The sequence below is a fragment of the Ruditapes philippinarum genome, unplaced genomic scaffold (genome assembly GCF_026571515.1).
Source record: "Ruditapes philippinarum isolate M1 unplaced genomic scaffold, ASM2657151v2 ctg17975_1_1_1_1, whole genome shotgun sequence".
Lineage (NCBI taxonomy): Eukaryota > Metazoa > Mollusca > Bivalvia > Venerida > Veneridae > Ruditapes > Ruditapes philippinarum.
The window spans coordinates 47,732-68,534 of NW_026854783.1; the positions used below are offsets into that span (position 1 = coordinate 47,732).

General features: G+C 34.3%; 1 protein-coding gene across 1 annotated transcript; it reads right to left on the minus strand.

Moving 5' to 3' along the window:
* Positions 1 to 1,943: 1,943 nt before the first annotated feature.
* On the minus strand, positions 1,944 to 19,478 carry LOC132741057 (tropomyosin-like). Its single transcript, XM_060729142.1, has 12 exons — positions 19,357 to 19,478; positions 18,402 to 18,482; positions 16,515 to 16,685; positions 15,039 to 15,245; positions 13,983 to 14,129; positions 12,059 to 12,208; positions 11,240 to 11,328; positions 10,315 to 10,419; positions 9,953 to 9,966; positions 5,960 to 6,035; positions 5,016 to 5,094; positions 1,944 to 2,132 (listed from the first exon to the last, which is right to left on the minus strand). The coding sequence occupies exons 2-12, from the start codon at positions 18,462 to 18,464 to the stop codon at positions 1,944 to 1,946; spliced, it is 1,290 nt and encodes a 429-aa protein (XP_060585125.1). The 5' UTR covers positions 18,465 to 18,482; positions 19,357 to 19,478.
* Positions 19,479 to 20,803: the final 1,325 nt, after the last annotated feature.

Sequence of the window (20,803 nt, forward strand, 5' to 3'; positions counted from 1 at the left end):
ATTGCTTTCAGGACATTGCCTTTGTCAAACAATTCTGCAATGTCATGATAATCAAGTACTCCACAATTTATGTTGATACATTTCATAGTTTTGAAATCATTCTACTAAATCAGCAATTTTAACAAAACTTCTAAGGAAAAAAGGGACATAACTTAGCTTTCAGAATTATACTCCTTGTCCTAGAACTGAATCAAAACTGTCCTTGTCATTTTATGCAAGTATTCACTGTTAATTGACAATGCCTTTTTTAATGTTAGAATAATGGGCTATATTAAAGGTTTTTGTACAACGACAACAACAACAATGACGATGCAGCGATCATAATATCTTGGCTTTTTCTTCGAGACAGACAAGCCTAAAATGTGGTGAATTATGTCAAATTAGCACTACATGGCCATATCATAAGGTTATGGCTAGACACTAAGGAAAAGATGTCAAGGCTATCAAACCTTTCTGAAATACCCATATATACATGTTACAATAAAATGGTCAAAATTTACAAAGAATAAACAAAGATACCACATCTGACTAAATACATTCTAGTAAGAAGAAAGAAAGAGCGATAGACACTAGAAATAAGGATAAAGAAGAACTGTATGTTACCAAAAGTAAACAAAAACATATACAAATTTATATTCATATATAAGTAAAATCAATAAAAAAAACGTCTAGTGTAAATTCTTAAACAAATAGTCAAAATATCATTGCAAACTTCCTAAAGTACACATCCACCACTCACAGTACATCTGTATGTCAGAAAATGTCAACATCTCACAATACATCTGTATGTCAGAAAATGTCAACATCTCACAATACATCTGTATGTCACAAAATGTCAAAATCTCACAATACATCTGTATGTCAAAAAATGTCAACATCTAACAAAACATCTATATGTCACAAAATGTCAACTTCTTACAATACATCTGTATGTCACAAAATGTCAAAATCTCATAATACATCTGTAGGTCACAAAACATCCACATTTCACAATTATTCATCTGTATGTCACAACAGGACAACATCTCGCAATATATCTGTAGGTCACAAAACATCTATATGTCACAAAATGTCAACATCTCACAATACATCTGTATGTCACAAATGTCAACATCTCACAATACATCTGTATGTCACAAAATGTCAAAATCTCACAATACAGCTGTATGTCACAAAATGTTGACATCTCACAATACATCTGTATGTCACAAAATGTCAAAATCTCACAATACATCTGTATGTCACAAAATGTCAACATCTAACAAAACATCTATATGTCACAAAATGTCAACATCTTACAATACATCTGTATGTCACAAAATGTCAAAATCTCATAATACATCTGTAGGTCACAAAACATCCACATTTCACAATTATTCATCTGTATGTCACAACAGGACAACATCTCGCAATATATCTGTAGGTCACAAAACATCCACATTTTACAATTATACATATGTATGTCACAACAGAACAACATCTCACAATACATCTGTAGGTCACAAAACATCCACATTTCACAATTATACATCTGTATGTCACAACAGAACAACATCTCGCAAAACATCTGTAGGTCAAAATATGCCTACTTCCAACAAAACAGTTTCACCTCAAAATACATCTGTATGTCACAATAAATGTCCACATCTCACAAAGATGCAACAATTCATAGAAAAAATGGAAATCCAAATCAGAAAATTTATCTGAAGCAGTACATTTGGATATATCCGAACTTCAGTGAATCGTTGCACCCAGACTCACAAAACATCAGTATGTCACAAAACACCCATAAACTTGCATTACATCAATCTTCATCTTGCAATTCTTTCACATCTTATAATATAACATTGTATATCTCTTACAATTATTCCACATTTTCTAATATAACTTTGTATATCTCTATTTCTTCTGTTCCCTTCCTCATCTTAGAATATAGTTTATCACTATTTCTTCGGTTCTCTGTTTTGGAGTGTATTATATTGCGGAGATCTTTGGGTATATTCTCCGGACAGGAAGTCTTTATGATGAGGTACAATATTTTCCTTCTGTAGACGTAATGCCTCATGAGGAGGTTTACCCTCGGACAGTTTATGCTCTAAATGCCTCACTTTTAACCTCAGACATTCATTGTCCTGCAAAAATAACAATTATATGTACAAAGTTTTACATTTTCATTCATGATTCTGCATAAAAATATAGGATATAGATTTTTTTCTCACACTAAATATGTCTTTGTTTTTGTGAAATTAGCTTCCTAACTTGAGAAAATTCAAGATCTAAGGCAGACAGTTTGTAACGGCTTTTTCAAAATAAACAGCATTAACAATGAGAAGAGAGTTTAATCAAACAGACCACAGACAGCATGCTCAAATATTTTCAGAACTACTAGTTTTCCTAGACACAATGTGCTGAACTACTAGTATTCCAAGAAACAGCAATCTTGACTTTTCACAGAAGCAGCATGTTCACCTATTCCCTAAGATGGCCTGCTCAACTATTCCCCGAGACAGCACTATAAGCACAATTACATGTTTGTCTTTTTTTGTACAAGCAACACTCAAGATCATTCCTATTCAGTTTATTACAAAATTCCTCACAGGTTTAGAGTGTCGAGTTGATGTCACTAAAATTATCTTAATAATCCTTTAATAATAATCTACTAAGAATCTTAACACTTCTTACAGATTTTTAAGTTTTACACTCATTTTACAATTTCATGAAATGTTTGAATGCTATATCTGTTTATTGATGCTGATGTCTCCGACAAAGCGCTGTTGTCTCTTTAAGCAATTTTGTATTTTCTTCCTTCATGGCCTTTATACTCTGAAAACATACAAAAGGAAATCATTCAAATAAACTCTTTATCCTTTCTTTTTATTTCTTTTTTTGGGCTGGGTTCTAAAACATATCAACGAAAAGATCATATGGTGACTTTCAAGCTTTATGGTTCAGGAAGACCTCAGGTGCCCTTGCATGCATTATTTCTCTTAAGTAGAACCATTCTGTAAGCCAGCGGGATAGCTTCCTCACATTAGAGAATCCAAAGTCTCTGTAGGGATTCAAACCCACTCGGCCTCAGACCTTGACCTTTTGACACAAATATGTGTGTGGTAGACAGAAACCCAGGGTTCAAACCGAAATCTGTACATTATATTCAAACACTTTTCAGAGGGTTTTGTACGCCAATTTTGCATTTACAAGGAATTGAGCATTTCCTGTAGGACTCATCAAGGTGTCTCTACATATGAAGTTTTGAAGTTTATCAGTCAATGCACTTTGATTCTTTGGCCAGTTTTGTCGGGTTTTATTTAAAGTCCAAGTGGCCAAGACCTTTTGAAATTAAAAGTAACAGGCAGAGGTTCATATGCATATACAATTTCACTGTCATAGCTTTGTTAATGTGAAGTACAGGACAATTAAATGAATAACTTAACCAGAAAAGGCATTAACCTCATGACCAAACTACATTGATACAAGCATAGGTCATAACAATAGCACTCCACTATCCCTTAATAACATGGAAGTCTTAACAATTAAAGGTGATAATGTAAACAGTTAAATAACCAGTATACTACATACTATGTAGTTATAATCATCAACTGAAACTACTTGCTAACCATCAGGGCAAACAAACCACTGTACTATCTCTCTCAAGTTCTGAAATATCAAAAATATAAAACTATATAGCCAACATTTGCTTGCAATAAAATAACCTTGTCTTTATGTCTTATATAAAAACAAAACTAAGGAGTTTCACATTTGTGCAGTTTGAACAGAGTGACTGCCACTGTTAGCAAGATTTGATGCTGACCCAACAAAAATTCAAATTTTGTTGAAGCTAGATAGATGGTTTACTAAACAAATTTGGATGAGTGCTAATTGCTTTCTAAATCTTAATTCCACAATAGTTTTTTTGTGCAAATTTGCTTTCTTAAAGAGGGAAGAGGTTTGTTGTTGGTCTGGTATAGGTTTATATACAGCTTAATTACAGGACACAGCCTAAGAAGAGAGAATGTAACCTATTTTAACTTTTAAAACCTTCCTGTGCAGGAGTTTAAATATGCTTTATTACCATTCATACATGCGTCATAACCCTATGTAAACATTACTATATATGAGATAAAAATAATTATTTTACGTATAACAGGAGTGAATGTTACTCAGCTCAAGCTTTTTCGGCGAGACTGTAAAGAAGTGTCATTATCCCTATCTATGTGATTTATGGCTTTTCAATCTAAAATAAAATACTCGAATTTACAATACTAGATGGGCATTTGCTTTGTAATAAAAGCGCATGTCTCCCCCACTGCACTGTGTGACCTTGACCTATTGACCTACTGACCCCAAAAACAATAGGGATCATCTGCTCATATAAGAAGCCAATCATCCTATGAAGTTTGAGGGCTGGGTAGGTCAAAATCAAACTCTAGTTATCATCCATAACGGATATAACGAGAAATTGACCAACGGGTCACTGTGACCTTGGACCTACTTGACACTACTGACCCCAAAAACAATAGGGATCATCTGCTCTATAAGACCAATCATCACTATGAAGTTTGAGGGCTGTAGGTCAAAAGGAACTCTAGTTATCATCCGGAAACGAAGAAATTGACCAATGGTTCACTGTGACCTTGGACCTTTTGAACTACTGGACCCCAAAAACAATAGGGATCATCTGCCTCAATAAGGACCAAATCATTCCTATTGAAGTTTTGAGGTCCTGTATGTGTTCTACTAAAAGTATAACTCTAGTTTATCCATCCAGAAACGAGAAATTGGACCATACGCGAGTCAACCTTGTGACCTTGACCTTTGAACTACTGTACCCTCAAAAACAATTGGGATCTATTGCAGCTCTATAAGACCAATCATCCTTACATGAAGTAATTGAGGGTGTGTAAGGTCTCAAAAGGATACTTCTAGTTATCATTTACCGAAACGAGAAATTGACCAATGGTCACCTCCCGTGACTTGACCTTTGAACTACTGACCCAAAAAAACAATAGGGATACATCTGCTTCAATAAGACCAATCTCATCCTCATATGAAAGATTTGATGAGCTCTCGTGGTAGGCTGTCTTAAAGGAACTTCTAGATTATCATACACGGAAACGAAGGAAACCTTGCACAATACCGGTCAGGTGTGACCTTGACCTTTTGACCTTACTGGACCCAAAACAATAGGATCATCAGCTCAATTATAAGACCAATTTCATCCGTTATTCTGAAGTTTGTCAGTCGGCTGATACTAGGTCAATAAGAGAACATCCTAATGTTATCAGTCCCGCGAAACGAGATTATGTGTGAACTGGCTACTGGACTGACGCGTTAAGATCGGAACGGACGACTGACGGATTGTTAACCGGACTAAACGGACAGGGCTAGAAAAATACATCACTGTCTCCCCCGAGGTGGGGTAGACTATAAATAAATAAAATTGTGAAGTCTAATATTCCTTTTTTATTCAATAAATGATGTTAGGATTAAAGTGGCGAATTATATATTGGTAATATCAAACTTCAATGTCTGTCTTACTTCTCATTTTGAAATTACGGCTACAGATATATTATCTGGTGAGCTTTAATAAAAAAATGTTATCTTGTATGTAATGTATTAAGAATTACACACAAAAAAAACAGCATTTAGCATTTATATAGCAAGTTTCCTTAGCTGCCAATTTTATTTGTTCCGTGTTGCCAAGTATTTCAACTGTTTCATCAGAAATTTACAAAAACATAATTTTGTCAATTTGAGTATTTTGCATGTTGTTTTTGTTTTGTTTTTTATATAAGGATACAAAGATATTTTTAGCAACACAATACCATTTTACAAAACATTACCATTAATTATACATGTTGCCGGTTTTCGGCAATAACAATTATATACTTTCACTTATTCTTCTACAAGTTTCCTGACTTCCTATTCAAGTGGGTTATCAATAATATTAAAACTTTACCTTGTTTCCAGTTCTTTAAGTTCTAAATTCTCTTTTCTGATCTCCTCCAATTTAGCGTCTCCACCTCTCCATGAATCTACAATATAGAACAGATACTATGACTATAGTTAACTTATTATCTAACTCTTATATCTACGCGAGCATACGAGGAGTGCATTTGTGATATAATGTCCCAAAAATTACGTGACTTTTGCCTCCATTATAACTTATTATTTAATTTTCTTATTATGCATTTTCTTTTTTAGGCAAATTGCTACAATATCTTTAATGAGGGAAATACTGTCCTTATTTTGGAAATTTCTAACAATGCTTCACTATATTATCATATGTATACGTAACGCTCGTGCGCAGGCGGGGATGGCTCCAATAATTTTGTTAATTGAAATCAAGTTGTCTTCACTTCGAAATTATCTATGTGTGTAATATTATGACGTAATAAATAATGGCGCTACGTTTGTAAGCTATATGCACATGAGAATTACTCGTCAATAAACTTTAAATGTTTGTTTTGAAGATTTTGAACGTGGCTAATAGCTGTTTCCGTTTAAATTGATTTACCAAAGGCGGACCAACTGGACCAACCGTTGCTCTTGCGATATTTAACAAAAAAATGACCTGCACGGATTACCGGAACATCGAACTATCATCAAGTTTGTTTGTTAATCTTGCGAAGACGCCAACACAGACGCATGAAATGTTGGAGACTGTAAAAGTGAGATCTCCTGTTTATCGATCACTCGTTTACAAGTGGTATAAGCGTTTTCGAGAAGGCCGAGGGGACATTGAAGACGACAAGGGTCGTGGCAGAAAGTCATCGTTGACTGCGGCGTCAATTAAGGAAGTCATAGATCGGGACAGACGTTACACCAAGGTCAATGCTGAGTACTATTCAAGGGTAAGCAATAATTTTGTGTTTAAAACAAGATTGCATTTGAGAAAAATGCTATGCCACCGCATGGTTCAAATTTCATAGCTCTACATCAAAGGACAAGAAAGAACAGTCACCTATCATCAAAGTATTCTTAGGTCAAAGTCTCAATTTTTTACAACTAAAACTGTGCCACATTGGTCAAAATGTCATTGCTGTTACATCACGTAAGGACAATTGAAGAAAGTGTTATGGTCAACTGTACTCCATACTGGGCAAGGCATAAGTTTTTGACCCAATAAAGTTTTAAAAATAATCCAATCCTTGATACATGTCCAACCAAACAACATTTCAAGTCAAATATCTAAGCTATAGCTTCTCCCATTCAGAAAACATCTCTGTTTTAATTTTCTGTTTTTACTACGTGTGCATTAATGAAGAATCACTGCCCCGCGCAAGGGCCAATTTTTGACATTTGAACAACGTGCGTAGAGGACTATAGTGAGTGATATTAAACTAATTCATCACATCAAAGGCTCTATGCCTTTGACCTTTCAGTACAAAAAAATCTTTTGTTTACTATAAATAGAATACATTAATGAAATATACAAAGACCCCCGGACGGGCGAACAATTTTTGACATCCAAGGGCCTAATTTATTTGAACAATCTTGCTAGAGCGTTCACTACACAATGTTTTCATGCAAAATATCTTAACTTTATCCTTTGTTAAATTTAGAGAAGATGATTTTTTTTAAGTTTTAAACTATATACATAGTTATAGGATAAAAACCGTTATGCTCCACTCAGGTGTGCGGGGCTAATTTGACACAAGAGGCAAAAATTGAACAACTTTGGTTAATTGATATATATTTTTAACAAATATTAAAGACTCTAAGCCTTGAAAACCTTCAGACAATAAGATTTTTTATTTTTTTAACTATACTATGATAATTATTATTGAAATCAATGACCCCCCAGGGCTGGGACAAAAATTGACCCCAGGGCTATATTTTGAAACAATCTTGTAGAGTTTTACAACACAATGTTTTCATGCAAAATATCTTAACCTTTAGCATTTGTCAATTGCCCTAGAAGAATAATTTTTAAAGTTTTTACTTTATACATATAAGGAAAACCAATGACCCCTGCGGGGCCAAATTTTTGACCCCAGGGCCATAATTTTAACAAATCTGGGTAGAGGTCTACCAGACAATGCCTTATACGCCAAAATATCTAAGCTGCTAAGCCTTTTAAGTCTTTACCCGAAAAGGATGTTTTTAAGTTTTTACGTATAATGTACATATAGCGAAAATCAATGACCCCAGGGCGGGGGACAATTTTGACCCCAGGGCTATAATTGAACAATCTTGCTAGAGTTTTTTACAAACACAATGTTTCATGCAAAATATCTAACCTTTTAGCATTTGCTCAATTTCGTAGAAGAATTTTTTTTTAATTTTTTACTATATATATATATATAAGGAAACCAATGACCCCTGGGGCGGGCCCGATTTTGACCCAGCGGCTTTAATTTGAAACCAATCTGGGTAGAGGTCTACCAGACAGATGCCTTATGAAAAATAATCTAAGCTCTAAGCCTTTTGGTCTTTTACAAGAAGAGGTGTTTTAATTTTTACTGTATGTACATATAGGGAAAATCAATGATCCAGGGGGGGGGGGGGGCCTAATTTTGACCCAAGCGGCTATAATTTGAAACAATCTTGGTAAGGTCTACCAGTGATGCCTTATGCAAAATATCTAAAGCTCTAAGCCTTTTGTGTTTTTACAAGAAGGTATTTTAAGTTTTTACTATATGTACATAGTGTAAAAATCAATGACCCCCGGGGTCGGGGCCAATTTTGACCCCAGGGTTTAATTTTTGAACAATCTTGTTAGAGGCTATCTACCAGACAATGCTTATGCAAAAATATCTAAGCTCTAGGCCTTTTGGGTCTTTACAAGAAGATTTTTTAAAAATTATCCTTATAATTCCTTTTTGTTGCCATGGCAACCAGATTTCTGCATGGAATGAAATTCTTTGAAACAACTTTGGAAGCCCTTCCACCCAAGGAAACAATCCTGCCAAGTTTGTTGAAATTGACTAGCGGTTTTTCACAAGGAAGGTTTTTTTTTAAGTTTCACTATATAAACTCTATATAACACAACACAAACACACCACAATTACATCACACAGGTGAATCGCTTATATGCCACCGCATCGCAGATTGCTGGGTGGCATAAAAAAATGATTTTTTTTAAAAATAAGCTATCACAAATTTTTTTTATTTTTAAACGAAATTTATCCGCTTCAGCTTTTTAAGAAAAGTGAACTCAAAAACTGCTATAGTAAGCAGTGGGCATGATAATTATTTCCCTTGTTAGCACACATTTGTCTTTGCGTACAAAAATAAACTCCACATTAATAATAATAATAACAATAATAATAAAAATAATAATAATGATAATAATATATATTTACGGCGTCAGCATTATCACCGTCATCTTTAACACTATTATCGCTAACAAAAAAGTTAATAGTATGCTTTATTATTATTATACAGGCCGGTATATATCGACACCATAGGTGTATTGAGTTAGGCGGCGGAACGATTATTGTTTGAGAAAAACTGACATTGATCTATGCATTTATTAAAAACTAGCGAGCGCCACCAGAATGACGTCGAAACGTTGAATGGACTGCCCCAGCACCCGCTACCCCTTGTCTCATTACCCTGCCCACAGACACTGATCCAGTTGCCGGACAACTTTGAATTTTTTTGTACTCATGCAATAAAGTTGCATTTTGTTCATGTTAATTTTATTTGTTTTTATTTTCAGTAGTTTTTTAGTTACAGCAAAAGTCCACGTAATTCTGGGACACCCCTCGTATATAACATACATTATCCTGATAACTTTAATCCTTCTTCAAATGTTTCTTGGATTGTGTTACAGTAACAGCCTATTTTCCTTCATGTTATCCCAAATTTTGAATCAGTAGAGAAAGAAAAAAATTCATAATATATAATATTCATAATCAAATCCTGTGAGGAAAATCATATCTCATCCTAGACTAAAAACTAACAAGAACTCAAGTCCTAGGACTAAATGCTCTCAAATATATACCGATAGGGCTGTCTCTGAATTATACAGACTTATGGGTAGAAATTAAAAATGTAAATAAAATTTTTCCCAAAACCCTTTATTTTCATCTTTTCCAGCTTTAAAGGTGGGAGGGCCCCTTGGTCCCCCATCAAAGCCTTATTTCAGGGACAAACGGGCACCTGGGAGAAACCCAAAAAATACCCCAAAAAAGCTAGCTGAATGCTTCCTCATATGAAAAAAACCAAAATTTTTGGTTGGGATTTAAAACCCCCCGCAAATTTAGGGGCAAGAAGTTTGAAATTAAAAAATCTCGGCCACAGACGCCCCATCCAACAAAGTTTTACTCATGCAACATCCATCATATAACTAAAGATTTAAGTTACCTAGATTGAGCCTGGTTTCGGTCGGCCTCTACATTAGCAGCTCTCAACTCAGCACTGCTACATCTCCTCAACAACTCAGATATCTCACTGGTCTGTGTCTCTGTTCTGTGATGAACATAAATTGCACAACAATTATTTCTGCAACATCTTTCTTGAAGATCAAGGCAGTTATTTTAAATGTAGCATATTCTAGATAAGTGATTATCAATATAGACTACACACTAAGAAAGACAAAGTATTAACAATTATGATTCTGATGATTATTCTGATTCTTGAACACAATCGTATTTGTGTGTATTTTGTTTCATACAACAGCTCTTACACTGATTAAAAATGAATAAATCTCTGATAAATGTGTCACATAAGTCTGCAGACCCATGGCCTTGCATGTGCAGAGTGACGGCATGGCTTGTGTGTGTGTGTTTCATTTTACGCCTTTTTCCAACAGTATTTCAGTATATATTCATATAGGCGGGTAGTTTCCTAACCATCGTTCCTGGAGAGTTACACCAGTACTAGACTACCTTCCTCCGCGCTAAACTACCAAAGCATCTCCCGGGGACGCCAGAGAGGTAACTGGAGTAGAAGTCATCGATGGCTGAGTGATTAACACATCAGACTAGAAATCCAAGGATTGCTGGCTGTTAGGGGTTCAAACCTCGTCATGGGCAAGCCGTTGTTTCCCTAAGCAAGAAACTTTACAACCTTTGCTTAGTTCAGGTTGGTTCCAGGAACCTTTTCAAGAGTGTTTCAGTAAGCTTATAGCTTCAAACACAATCAAACTAAAACAAATACAAATAAACTAAATCCCTTGCAAAGTTGGGTTTTTACCCCATCACATGTATTTTTCCTTTACAAATCTAAAATGTTTGAGCCATTATATGTGTATACATATATTATCGTGGTGACAAAAAAAAAAGCTTACTTTTCCTTCATAGACTGGTACTCGGTTTTCAAGAATTCCAATTCCGTACATGTTGCATTGTTCTGTTTTTCTATTTCCTCAATTTTAACCTGTCATTAAAACAATGTTTGATCAAATTTCATAATTTCATAAAAAATGAATGTAAATTCAATATGTAAGAAGGAAAACTCACTTACAAAAATTACACAATGAAATTAAAAGTCTACCAATGAAGTTGAAGAAACACATTCAAATATTTGTTACAATGAATTGTGATATTTTAGACTAGCCAAACAACATCATTATAGCTAACTTTTAAATCTCCTTAAGTTAACATATAGAACAGTCAAGTATCTTAACCTTTAACATGCTGGAAGCAAATATGATAAGCCAGTGCCACGAGTGTAGATCCATATTTATATTGAAACCCCAAGAGTATTCAAATGGGCTGCTGAATTTCTGAGCTTCCATTTTTTGGAACAGTTCATTAGCAATTTTAGGGATATCAAGATGGAGAATTGAAGTTAGCCAGCCAACAGTAGAGTCTAGTCAGACTGCATGTGCAATCTGGCTTGGCCCTATACTGGTGACAAAGGCTAAATGCTTTTGGTTCAAGCAGCGCAAAGGTTAAGTCATGTGATCTTAAATCACTCAGCAAAAGAGGCAACTGACAGATGTAAAATGACCTGTTCTTATACAAATACAACATGCCGTACAGTGATCGAAAATTCGATTTGTCGGCTCGTATTTACAAGTAGAGATCAAGGCAGGACGAGTCCTGCAGGACAAGTGGCTCTGAAAATTTATGTCAATCCCTTAACTTCAAGATTCAGTTCTCACCTTAAGCTCTTTGTTTTCATTGGATATTTCAATGTTCTCAATGGTTCTTTGTTGTCGAGCACTTTCCAGTAGACTGAGCTGTTGTGTTAATTCTTCAAGTTCCATTGACTTGCTACTCAACTTTTCAGTTGCTTCTTCCTTTGACTTCAGCTATGAAACAAAAACAATTAAGGTGTTAACTACATAACATACAAAATATCCATGTGTCAAATTTTTTCTCTCAGTATTTTAAAGATTCACTTCAAAATATGTAATCCACAGAAAAGATTTTTTTACAAACAAAAATTTTTTTTACACTGATTTAACTCTCAAAATTTCCATACCTAAGCTTAATTCCCATGTAAAAAAAGCAAATAACACTTTTTTAATTGATCTATTGATTTACTCTTGGAAAGCTTCCAACATTATAGGGATCCATTAAAGACCTTATGTAAATTAACAACAGAAACTTGTATGGGAGGAACACATGACATTGTCTGACAAGTTAAATTCTTTATTTAAAACTTTCTATTTACAGGTATGCACTACCCTTTTGAAAATTGATAATTCTGGGAAAAAAAATGCTCCCTTCAGGACAATGAAGACAAATAAATAAAGGGTCTAAGGTATAAACAAGAAGCGCCGCAATGCGACGAAAACCAGGTTTTCAACGACCAAGTTTTGATGTGACAGCAATCAATAGGTCAAAGTGCACTGAAGTTATTGAGTAGATACTGAATATTCTATTGTAAGCAAATTACCTTGACCTTGCTCCCAGATATCTAAGTTGGGCAATCCAAAGCTGCCACTCAGCAAGTTCGGTGACAAAAGGTCAAAGCAAACTCAAGTTATAACATGAAAACTAAATGCATTAACCTTGATCACAGACACCTGGGTAGCAATCCTAAGCTGCCTCTTTGATATAAGCTACCCATTCATCAAGTTTGGCGTCAATAGGCCAAAGCAAACTCAAGTTATTGAGCAGAAAACTGAATTTCTATTTTTAGTAACAGTGACCTTGACCTAGATCACAAGACACCTGGGTAGCAATCCCAAGCTGCTTCTTGATATAAGCTATCCATACACCAAGTTTTGGAGTCAATACGCCAAAGCAAACTCAAGTTATTGAGTGGAAACTGAATTTCTATTTTTAGTAACAGTGACCTTGACCTTGATCACAGACACCTGGGTAGCAATCCCAAGCTGCTTCTTGATATAAGCTATCCATACACCAAGTTTGGTGTCAATAGGCCAAAGCAAACTCAAGTTATTGAGCGGAAACTGAATTTCTATTTTTAGTAACAGTGACCTTGACCTAGATCACAGACACCTGGGTAGCAATCCAAAGCTGCCTCTTGATATAAGCTATCCATACACCAAGTTTGGAGTCAATACGCCAAAGCAAACTCAAGTTATTGAGCGGAAACTGAATTTCTATTTTTAGTAACAGTGACCTTGACCTTGATCACAGACACCTGGGTAGCAATCCCAAGCTGCCTCTTGATATAAGCTATCCATACACCAAGTTTGGTGTGAAAAGGCCAAAGCAAACTCAAGTTATTGAGCGGAAACTGAATTTCTATTTTTAGTTACAGTGACCTTGACCTTGATCACAGACACCTGGGTAGCAATCCCAAGCTGCCTCTTGATATAAGCTACCTACACACCAAGTTTTGTGTCAATAGGCCAAAGCAAACTAAAGTTATTGAGCGGAAACCAAAAGTTGACGCCCGCCCGCCGACTTCGGCATTACAATAACCCGGTTTTCGTTGAAAACCTGGTTAAAAACATATTTAAATTGCATTTGCGCTTTATTATAGACGGCATTGGTAATTGCAAGTTTCTGGTAATGCAATAACTCAACTCTGTATACACCCATAAAAACATATTTAACTTGTATTTATACACCCACAAAAATGTATTAAAATTGTATTTATACACCCACCGTTTCAGTTAGTGTGTTTATTTTAGTTTCCAGGTTTTTGACGTTGGTTTCACTGACGTTCAGTTGCTGTTGACTACGCTCGTACTCTAGTTGTAGTTCATCAATGTTCTCCTGGTAAGATTTTAAGTCCTCGTTCAACATCTCAACCTGTATATAGATAAAAAATATCATGTTAAAGATTGCCAAGTTAATGTTAAAATAATGCCATATGTTTATGTCAAAGATTTCTGAGTAAATGTTAAAATTAAACCATACATTTATGTCAAAGATTTCTGAGTGAATGTTAAAATAGAACCATATGTTTATGCCAAAGATTGCCAAGTGTATGTTAAAATAATACCATATATATATGTCAAAGATTGCCAAGTGAATGTTAAAATAATACCATATATTTATAAAGATTGCCAAGTGAATGTTAAAATAATACCATATATATATGTCAAAGATTGCCAAGTGAATGTTAAAATTATACCATATATTTATGTCAAAGATTGCCAAGTGAATGTTAAAATAATACCATATATATATATATGTCAAAGATTGCCAAGAGAATGTGAAAAAAATCTTGTATAGAAATTAAGAGCATTTAAGAGTAAACTCTTTTACTACATTGTTTTGGTTTCTTACATACATAGGAAAAAAATAAATCACAGGTTTATTAATTGGCTTATTCGCAAAAACTGCCATTAAAGCAAAAATGAACATGACCTATCAGGAGGACAGTGTGCTGGACTATTCTCAGTACTTGATCCCGGATAATATAGAATTTTCTGAGTTCAAAAAGGGCCTTACTTAACCCTTTCGCTGCCAGAGGGTTATTGTTTTATTGATTACCTATTTGCCAGAGGGTTTTCTAAGAAATTACTATATTATTACTTAATATGATTATGTATGTTTCCTAATCTGTGAGTAAAATAATAATTATTGTCGATGGTATAATTTTCTTTATATTTATTATTATTTTTATTATTATTATAATTGATTTATTATTATTACTACTATTATTATAGAAACGGCTAAAGCCGTCCATATGGCAGTGAAAGGGTTAAATATTACCTTAAATGTATGATTTTTCCTCTCTGTTTCAATCTCCTCCTCTTTTGCTTTGATTTGTTCTTCCAAGTTTTCTATCTTCTCATTGGTAACTGTTTCTTTCTCCATGTAAAATACTATCTGTTCTTCAACATTCTGCAAGTTTTCTTTTAATTCCGATATTTTATCATTCTGATCTTCCATGGTCTTGTAATAGTGAAGAACTTTGTCCTGAAATTCATATACAGTAGAACATGTTAACAAAGGCCATCCAAGGGACAGACTGAACATGGCCTTTATATACAAGTGGTCTTTAAGTGGAGGATACCATGTTATATTCAATCAATGAAGTGTTAGGAAAAAGTGGCCTTTACTTACAGAAAATATTTTTCATTTTTTGGTCACTTTGCACAATTCAAATGATAGTTCTAGTAGAACGATTCAGCCAAAGATATGCAAGGTCCTGGTCTTGTCTTACAACAAATGTTTACATTACTCTCCAAAAAGTAGTTCCAGTATTGTCATTTAAAAACCTTCTTTTAAGCCCCTTTAACCTTAGGATAATATGAACTTCTTAGATAATAATAAAACAAGAGCTGTCCGTAAGACAGCGCGCTCGACTTTTTTAGTGCTTGCCTATAATACAAAACATTGACAGTTAAGGGCCATAATTCAAATAAAATCTTTGACAGAATTACCTTCTCCTGGACATGTTTGGGAATCATGATTGTAAACAAGTATTCCAACTTTCAAATTAATATCTCAAACAGTTCAGTCAAAAAGTGGACTGGTACTAAAAAACTTAACCAAGATTCTAAGTCGATAAAAGGCCTTAATTTTTAAAACAAATCCTTGACAGAGTTACCTTCTCTTGCGTACAGATGGGGTAATGATGTGAAATAGCATTAAAAGTTTCAAAGCAATATCTCAAAGGGTTAAGGCAATAAGTGGATTTTACCCATATTCAATGTATTTTCTAAGTCAAAAAGGGGCATAATTCTTCAAAAACCTTGACAGAGTTATGTCCTCTGTCTGTTGATGAAGGTCGTGATGGTAAACAAGTATGGTCAGTTTCAAAGCAATACCTCCAATGCGTTTTGAAATAAAGTGAGGTGGTACAAAAAACTTAAACCAAGCTCAATACACTTTCTAAGTCAAAAAAGGGCCATAATTCTGTCAAAAACCTTGACAGAGTTATGTACTCTTGTCTGTAGATGGAGGTTATGATGGTGAACAAGTATGGTAAGTTTCAAAGCCATACTTGTAATACTTCTGAAATAAAGTGGGGTGGTACGAAAAACTTAACCAAGGTGTGACGCCAACGCCGACGCCGGGGCGAGTAGGATAGCTCCCCTTTTCATAGAAAAGTCGAGCTAAAAATTACAATAAATTTTTCAGAACAGACGACCTTAGGTTACACTACAGCCCTAATTTACTTAAAACTTAACATCAAAATGGTATCAACAAGGGACAAGACTTGTCTATTATAACAAATAGTACCTCCAATGCCTTTATATTTTTCTCATGATTCACTATACAGGCGTCTTTTTCTTCAAGAGCCTTTCTCAATTTATCGACAGAGTCTTCATGGGCCTCAAGCATGTTCTTCAACGAATTGTATTCCATCATGAGTAGTTTATTCTCATCTAACTGATGCAACATTTCACGATCCTATAAGAAGTCAAACATATATGTAAATTGAAAAAAAATTATTAAATATGACAGGTAGATCTACTAATAACTTTTTCTTCACTAATGCCCTCCACATTTTACATATATAATTCTATATCAAACAAAAAAAAGAGCTGCCATGTTTGTTTCAGCACTTGTTTTTGTACTTATGACTTAAGACACCTTAAGAGCTCTGAGGCACCCACAGGAATAGTCATAGCTTAAGTCTTAAAATTGCGCTTAGGACTTTTCTTGAAAAGCAGTTTTATTCCAGTTTTGCACTTAATGACTAAAATATTTCCTTTATATTTCACCTCTGTACAGCAACACCTTACAACAACAATTTTATTTCTTCCCAAAAATTAATAATTTCCACTATATATATAACCTTTGTTGAGAAAAAAAAAAATGTCTCCCCAAAGGTGTTGCTCCAGTTTCCGAAGTTATACTGTAGTTGGGTTGCACTTGATTTCATAAAGAATCTTAGGAAGAAACGATATTGTTAAAAAGAGCTCTTCAGAAGGCCATACTTTATTTTGATAGACCATCAAACTTTTTACAACAGTTTATTTTGCATTTGTGAATAGTAAAATCAATGATGTTTTAGGAGTAAATTTCACAAAAGGTCAACAAGAAACCAAAATATACAATTAATTTACAAAACCAAAATAGCCAAAAATCTCTTATTACAAAATTCAAGTGCTGGAAAAAATCCAAACATCTTTCTCCATTCCTAATTTCAACTATGTAAATATAATAATAATTGAGCTGCGTCACGACAAAACCAACATAGTGCGTTTTCAACCAGCATGGATCCAGACCAGCCTGCGCATTCGCGCAGTTTGATCAGGATCCATGCTGTTTGCTTGCAAACCCTATAACAAGTAGAGAAACTGATAGCGAACAGCATGGATCCTGATCAGACTGCGCGGACGCGCAGGCTGGTCTGGATTCATGCTGGTTGCAAACCCAATATGTTGGTTTTGTCATGGCGCAGCTCAATTATAAAACAAATTATAATCCAAGAAAAAATTGAAAGCATTGTACTTATTCTTTTTTCTCTTGAAGTACAATTGATACATCTGCATACCTACTAACCTATTTCAAGAAAGCTATGAAGTACAACAGACCTCGTATTTGCAAATAATGAGTACTTTAGACTTCACACTTTCCATGACAGTATCATTTATCCACCAATTATAAATCTCAAGTGATACATGTATATTAAGAGCAGTCTGTGGTTACAGAAATATGGGGAAATTTTAGGTACAGTATCAACAAATAGTCATTAAGTAACTGCATGCCAATACATGACTGAAACTCTGTTAACTGGCTCTTAACAAAAACTAAATTTTTTTGTGCATCAAACCACCAAATAAACAAAGCAATTACAGCCAAACTTCAGTGAATCTATGTTTAAGGTACTTACGTTTTCAAAAAAGCTAAAGGGCTTTGACTTACTTATATCTGGTATCTGTTCTTTAATATAAATAGGTCTCATTAAAACTTTGACACATTGAACTATTTGCCTTTTAAAACAGACTCCTATAAAAAATTATTCAGAATATATAGGAAGATCTACCAGTACTTTCATTTTACTTTAACAAAGCCAGAAAATTGACTTATCAAAAGTTCAGTACATAGAACCACTCCAATGTCATATACACAAATATCAAACAAGAATAGCAAGCACAGATAAGTATAAATATTGCATACTTTTTCCCTGCCCTCATAACTGAGCTGGTTAACCAGTGATTCTCTTAAATCCTTCTCCTCCATTATAACTTGTTCTGCACTCTGTAAGCAAGCAAAAACCATCACATAGCAAGACTTGTGCAGCAACAAAATTGAGCAGTGTCACGACAAAACCAACATAGTGGTTTTGCGACCAGCATGGATCCAGACCAGCCTGCGCATCCGTGCAGTCTGATCAGGATCCATGCTGTTCGCTATTAGTGTCTCTACTTGTAATAGGGTTTGTAAGCAAACAGCATGGATCCTGATCATGGGCGGATGCGCAGGCTGGTCTGGATCCATGCTGGTCGCAAAACCACTATGTTGGTTTTGTCATGACACGGCTCAAATTACTGTGTGCATTCCAGCTAATTGCATTCCTAAGCAAATATACTGTGTTGTTTGAGTAATGCCATCATAACAAGAGCGTGCATAGTTATGAGTTTTGGTTAAAAAAGGGCCTAACTCAATCAAAATCCATGCTGACTTATGGATCTTCAACAGTGACCTCCTATTATCATCTAAAAGACATGTTTGACCACTCAGTGAGACAATGATCTAGAAGCTACAAACCTGGTACAAAGAGACATCAGGGTGGGGCCAATATTGACACTTAACCATACTCAATTGAACTTAGCACATCAAATATCATTTCTCTATGCGTTAATACTTTTGCAGCAAGAAGATTTTTGAAGTTTTTTTTCCTATACAACTCATATAATAAAGGGACCATGGGGCAGGCCAATTGATCCCCAGCGTTATTTTAACCAAAGTTGGTAAAGGTTCACTAACAAAGTTTTTAAAGATATAGACTAGGGTCTTGTGAACATCCAATCAAATTATAATATTAAATGCTTCCATTAAGTTATTCAAAATTGTATCTAAGAATTACATTTACAGTAAGGATCTGACACAGTCCCTTGTTTTATTTATGTACCTGAATCTGATGCTCTAATTCCTTGATCTTTTTGTCTTGTTCAATATTTTTCGCTTCAAACTGTAGCGCTAAATCTTCATGAAACTCTTTTGACTCTTTTTCAACTTCCAGATAACACTGAAAAATATAAATATATTTAAGCTTCTGATTCTAACCTTAATAAATTATTTCAGTCTTTTAAAAGCTCAATTCTTATTGTAAGGCTGTCATTCAAAATACAGTTATTCAATATATCATGGATATTCAACAATTAAGAGTATCAATAAAATTCAAATCCAATTTCTTCATGTGATGTAAAAATATCAATCTACAAATGTACTTTGTTTTAAGGGAAAAAGTCACTTTTCCTCCTTTTTCTTGCCTAGTTTGAACACTGGATTTAATTTTGAGAGGTCTTTCTTTTAGTATTCTGTGTTTGCGGTGTGCATACACCAAGTTAACAATTTGTTATACAAATTCAAATGTACAAGCTATTGAATTCCATTATAATTAATCGATATCACCTCGATACAGCTCTTGATATATCCATACAAAGTTTTCTTTTAATGACAGCCCTATCTTACTGTGCATGGGCATTTGATGATGAATCAATGAGAAGTAAAAACTGGTAAGGACTAAAATTGAGCCTATGAATTACTGTAGGGGAAAATATATGCAACTCTTGTGAGATTTTTTGTAGTCTTACAATAGAGTAATTTCTCTTTGCTTGTTTTCATTGTTCATGTAACGTTTTTCATTTCAAAACATACATTAAACGATTATGATTATTAACCTAAATGATAATGCTGCAAATTAGAGTCACCAACAAACTTGTGTATCATACATGTGAACTTTTTTTGATGATCAAGTGGGAGATTTTTCTTCAAAAAGAGGGAAATTTTAGAATTTACATTAAAGAAAGGAAATTCTGACATTAGAAATAGGGAGATTCTTTAATTTTTGAAAATACCTCTTATTTTAAGATAAATCTTTGAAAATATGGCTTCAGAAAGTGGGAGTCTCCCTATTAAAGTGGGAAAGTTCACATGTATGGTGTATAATAACAATATTAAAGAAGCTCACAGAAGGTCACAAAATGCCTAAAAACATGAATTTGAAATTCTTACATTAATCAATTGAAGAACTTAAAATGGAAAACTCTGCAATGGATAATAAATAAATATACTCAGAATTTAATTGGATATCAATTGTTCTGTGCAATTTAATTTCTGGAATCAATATCGAAATAAAAAACTAAAACTATCGCTGAATGCGATTCATACCCCCACCAATGTCCTTGACAGAAAGACGACTTGGAAAGGTGGTTAAGGGAATAACTTAAGTGGCACAAATACATAAAAAGAAATTAGCTCTTGGTGAAAAAAAGACTAATTGTACAGGTAATAGTAAAATTATCTTTTTATCAAATCATGTGCAAAACAGTTACAAATAACCTTTCATTCCGAAT